Source organism: Pteropus alecto, unplaced genomic scaffold (genome assembly GCF_000325575.1).
Source record: "Pteropus alecto unplaced genomic scaffold, ASM32557v1 scaffold40, whole genome shotgun sequence".
NCBI classification, from domain to species: Eukaryota; Metazoa; Chordata; class Mammalia; order Chiroptera; family Pteropodidae; genus Pteropus; species Pteropus alecto.
In genome coordinates, this window is record NW_006431919.1 from 1,791,924 (window position 1) to 1,797,016 (window position 5,093).

General features: G+C 56.3%; 1 protein-coding gene across 1 annotated transcript in view; it reads right to left on the reverse strand.

Moving 5' to 3' along the window:
* The window catches only part of CSF1R (colony stimulating factor 1 receptor), a 27,184-nt gene that overhangs the window by 6,814 nt on the left and 15,277 nt on the right, over positions 1–5,093 (reverse strand). Inside the window, exons 11-13 of the mRNA XM_006906391.2 lie at positions 1,482–1,608; positions 1,229–1,354; positions 676–786 (exon numbers count right to left, since the gene is read on the reverse strand). Of these exons, the coding sequence (XP_006906453.1) occupies positions 676–786; positions 1,229–1,354; positions 1,482–1,608 (364 nt within the window). The remainder of the gene's footprint in view (positions 1–675; positions 787–1,228; positions 1,355–1,481; positions 1,609–5,093) is intronic.

Below are 5,093 nucleotides of genomic sequence, written 5' to 3' on the forward strand. Positions count from 1 at the left end.
CCTGGTGGGCTGAGATCTCATCTCACCAAATTGCAGGTTGTTTCGGGGGAACTCCCACTTCTCATTGTAGGGCAGCTGAGTGGGATCAATGAAAGTGTAGTTGTTGCCCTCATAGCTCTCAATGATCTTCCAGCGCACCTGGTACTTGGGCTTCTGCAGAGGGACAGGGAAGAAGCACGGGTCAGCTGGGCCTGGCTGGTGGGTCTTGGATCTCAATCCCGACTCCCAAGGGCAGGGGGAGTGGACAGTCGCAAGTCTCTCGGCAAGAGGAGGCGGAGCGTGGCCTGAGACCTGGTAGAGAGGCCGAGTCTCCTATGCCCATGGCACTGAGAGCCCAATCCCTTCCTGGCTCGGCCTCGCTGTGCAACCTTCCTTTCCACAAGCCTCAGTCTCCCTACTGGCTGGAGCAGGGCCCAGGGTTTGCCCTCTTAGCTCCCTCTCCAGAGGCCCGCTTTTGTCTGAGAGCCACTGCCCAGGGCTCCCAGAACCATCTGCCATCCACAGGCAGCTTGACCTGTTCAAGCATCTGGCCCAGGAATTTAAGAGAGCTGAGACAGAGATCCTTCCTTTCCTTGGAGGAGATGGAAGAGGAAGACGGAGTTAGGTGTCCCTGGGGCCCTCAGATACCTGAGAAGCCCAAGGCCATGGGCCCCCGTGCCCGCCAGGGCCCCTCACCTCCGTGAGTGCAGGCTCCCAGAAGGTTGACTATATTCTCGTGCTGGCCCAGGTGACTCATGATCTTCAGTTCTGACATGAGGGCCTCCTTCTCATCGGTGTGAGCCGTGGCTGGGAGATGGGGTCACAGGTTCCACATACGGGGAGAGGACGGGACATGGAGAGCCACACAGAAAGGACACACCCAGGTAAGCAGGCCAGGGGTATCCAGACCCCCAAAGCCATAAGTGGCCAAAAGAGGGTGAAGGAGAAATGCGGACACACACAGAGGGGAGTTAAAGAGAGGGGAGAGATGGCCAGTCACTGAGCAGGTCTCGGGTGGCAGAAAGCCAACCTGTAGCCAGGCCATGGCCCAGGGTGGCCTCTGTGCACCCCAGCCTCTTTGGGACTCAGTCAGAAGCCCCTCCACACCCAGGAGTTAGAGGGAGCCTGGATCTCACAAAGAAATCCAGGAGTCCTCACCGCCAATCCCAGGCTCTGTCCCCCAGGCTCTGGCAGGTCGAAAATGTGGGTAATGCCTCTTATGGTGGCAAGGGAGGCCCTCCCCCAGCACGCACCGCCTCCCCCCCTCTCTTTCCCAGCATCTTCACAGCCACCTTCAGGACCGCATCCTCCTTGCCCAGACCAAAGGCTGTGGCCTCTACTACCTTCCCAAAGGCACCAGCTCCAAGGGTCTTACCTGCCACACATACAGACTCCTTAGGTCCCTGGGCACCAATGGGCCCTCTCTCTAGGGGCCCACAGGTGCCCCGAAGCCCATGCTGCCTTGTGATTCGAGGGCCTGGTGGGCTGAGATCTCATCTCACCAAATTGCAGGTTGTTTCGGGGGAACTCCCACTTCTCATTGTAGGGCAGCTGAGTGGGATCAATGAAAGTGTAGTTGTTGCCCTCATAGCTCTCAATGATCTTCCAGCGCACCTGGTACTTGGGCTTCTGCAGAGGGACAGGGAAGAAGCACGGGTCAGCTGGGCCTGGCTGGTGGGTCTTGGATCTCAATCCCGACTCCCAAGGGCAGGGGGAGTGGACAGTTGCAAGGCTCTCGGCAAGAGGAGGCAGAGCGTGGCCTGAGACCTGGTGAGAGGGGCCGAGTCTCCTATGCCCATGGCACTGAGAGCTCAATCCCTTCCTGGCTCGGCCTCGCCGTGCAACCTTCCTTTCCACAAGCCTCAGTCTCCCTACCTGTGTATTCAAAGACTTGGACAGGATCACCTCTGAGGGCCTTGGTAGAACTGATAATTTGGTCATGCATCGGCCAGGAGGGAGGGTGGAACTTGAGATCTGTCCATCCATCCATCTATCCTCCCATCCAAATATTGTTTTTATTTTTAATTATGGTAAGCTACACATAACATAAAAGTTACCATCTCAACCATTGTGAGTATACAGTTCAGTAGTGTTAAGTACATTTACATTCTTGTGCACCCGATGTCCAGAACACTTTTCATCTTGCAAAACTGAAACGCCACACTCATAAACAACTCCCCATCGCCTCCTCCCCGCAGCCCCTGGCCACCACCATTCCACTTAGCTCATGAATCTGACTATTCTAAGTGCCTCATATAAGAGGAATCATGCAGTATTTGTCCTTTTGTGATTGGCTCATTTCACTTAGCACAATGTCTTTAAGGTTCATCCATGTCATTGGATGGGACAGGATTTTTTTCCTTTTTAAGTCTAAATAATATTCCCTTCCAAATAGTTCACTGAGCACCTATTTGTGACAGGCATCACTCATTCAGAGTTGAATAAGACAAAGTCCCTGGCTCATGGAGTTTGCATTCTAGCGACTAAAACAGGCATTCACCTCAAAACAGTGCTGTAAAGAAAATAAAGCATGGGATAGAGAATGATGGATACAACTGAAGATAAGTCAGGGGAGGCCCCTGAGGAGGTGAGAGGAGCCAGCCATGTGACTCCGAAAGGGAGCACTTAGCAGTCTCAGTGAACAGACATGCAGAGGCCTGAAGGCGAGAAAGGTTTTGGCAAGTCTGAGTGACTGGGAGGTGCTCATCCAGGTGGCTTGTGGGGAGCAGGGGAGGTTCCAGAGTCAGGAAGGTCTTGAGGGCTGTGACAAGTGAGAGGCCCTTTCTGCCCACAAGGCAGGGAGTGTCTGGGGACCTGAGTTCCTTCCCAGGCTTTACGTGCTGTTTCGGACCACCAGCTGGAACAGAGCTGTTTCTGGGAAGGAGGAGCAGCTGCCTCGCTCTTTCCTGCCCAGGGTGGCAGCTGCTCAGGGGCATCATGCCAGGGGCTGCCCATGAGAAGTGCTGATGGAAGACAGAGTTTAGGTAGAAAGTGGAAGCTGGACTTGGGCAGTGGAGGACACTGAGGCCTTGGGTCAGCAATCCGACTCTTTCCTGTCAGCCCCCTTGGGGACAGGGACCAGCTGGGCTGTGCTTGGCAGCTGGGCTCTTTCATGGGCACCCAGGAGGGGCGGGGAAGGTGCTACAGATTGTGTGAGTAGGCGTCGGGGAGGAGGAGGGTGGTCTGTGGCTGCAAGTCTTGCTGGGTTAAGAGACAAGGCTCCAGAGAGCCACAGGGAAGAACTTCCAGATGGTACAGTTCCGGAGAACAGACTTCACTTAGGGATAAGGAAGAGCTTCCAGGTTCTGACTGTGGGGAACACTACAGGTAAACGTAAGGACACCCGTGTTGTACCTTAAGAGGAGAGTCTTACATGGGACAGAGGAGGAACTTCCTGAGTCTCGGAAGATGCAAACCTTGTGTGTGGTGCCTCCCCAGCCCCAATGACGGAGACGGAGCCAGGAGGGGATTCTTGGACACCACCCCCATGCCACCACCCCGCCCCCACCTCACCAGCTCCCTGGCCACTTCTATCCCCAGGAGACTCTGCGGCCAAGGCCTCTTTGTCTCCTCACCACTTCTCCTTCCTCTGTCTCCTGCAGCTGGGCCTGAGTCAGCCCCCTCCCCACCACCGCCCCCAGCCAGACAGGGGATATTGGCGAGAGAGAGGGGAGTCGGAGGAAGAAGAAGTTGTCTGGATGGAATCTCAGATCTCTGGATCCCAGACTCTGTACCTGGAGGAGGGAGCGGCTCTCTCCCACCTGCCTCAGGCATCCCTACATCTCTTCCTGGCAAATGAACCCCAGCTTTACCAGTATACCACCCAGGTCTGGGCCGCTGCCATCCTGGAAAGGGCTCGCGTGTAGCTCCCAGGAGCTTCTACCCAGAGGGGCCTCTCCTCTGCGGGGAGAGGCTGGGATGGGCCACCTCAGGCCAGATTCTGTAATATTGGTGATAGCAGTGAGTGCTTCTCCAGCACTTCCTGTGAGCAGGGTGCTGGCCTACGCGTTCAATATGTGTCATCTCATTCATTCCTCAAAACAAGCCCAGGCCCTTTGCCTACCCCCAACCTCCCCTTGGCAACCAAGGTGGACAGGAAGCATCAAAGTCATTGCTACCCGCCCTACTAGGCCTGCTGGTTCTGGCCAGGTGGATGTTCTCTGCCTTAGGAAGGTAGAGACCTCAACGATCCCCACTGGGTACCCTGAGGACCCTCCTGTCTATCTCCAGTTTGCCCCTAGGTCCCACGCCTCAGATCTGACTCCCAGAATCCCAGCCTTTCCAGCCGCCTTCCTGTCCCCTTCACGCTTCCCTGCCTCATCCTTTCCTCTTCGCGACCGACCTCCCTGCCGCCTGCTGACTCCTGGCCTTTCTCTTCCCCCTTTGCACCTCCCTGTGGTATCTCTGGGGGGCAGGAAGGTGATGACTCAGCCTGAGGCAGAAACACTCCTTCCCCCAGAGGAGGCCACCCTCATCCCAGGCCTGGGCAGTGAGGACTGAGTCCCCAGGGAAGGCCCGGTGAATCCCAGGGGGCAAAGCAGAGAAGTGGACTGCAGGCCCTGAGACAGGGGCATGACCATCTTGACCTCCTTAAGGTTTTGTTCCACGGGATGCCCTCGTTCTCTTGGCCTTGAGTGGGCTCAGGGGACAGTTGAATTTCCTGGATGGAAAATAAGGTAATGGGGAGTACACATTCCAAAAATGGTCCCGCGGAGAGAGGGTAAGATGTCCCTAAACCACGGCCAGCCAGTGGGGCTGGCGGCCGGAGGTGGTGAGGGTTGGAGGGGGGCTGAAGGGGGAACTGGGCACTTCTCTGGAATCTCTGCAGGCCGCCCCGGGCTGAGGAGGCGGCTCTGTGGGGCATTGGGAGGCAGTTTTCAGCTCCATATAAGGAAGAATTTTGCAAGTCAGAGCTGCTCCGAGAAGGAACAGGGAGGTCACAGGAGTGAGTGAGGTCCTATCCCTGGAGGTGGCCGAGCAGGGCTCAACACCATTTGGGGTGTGTAGTCAAGGAGCTGCCCAACCTCAGACATCCCTTCAGTCCCAAGAGGCATGAGCTAACTTGGGTTCCCCAGTGAACTTCCTGGGACAAGAGTGTGCAGCTTCCACTCTGA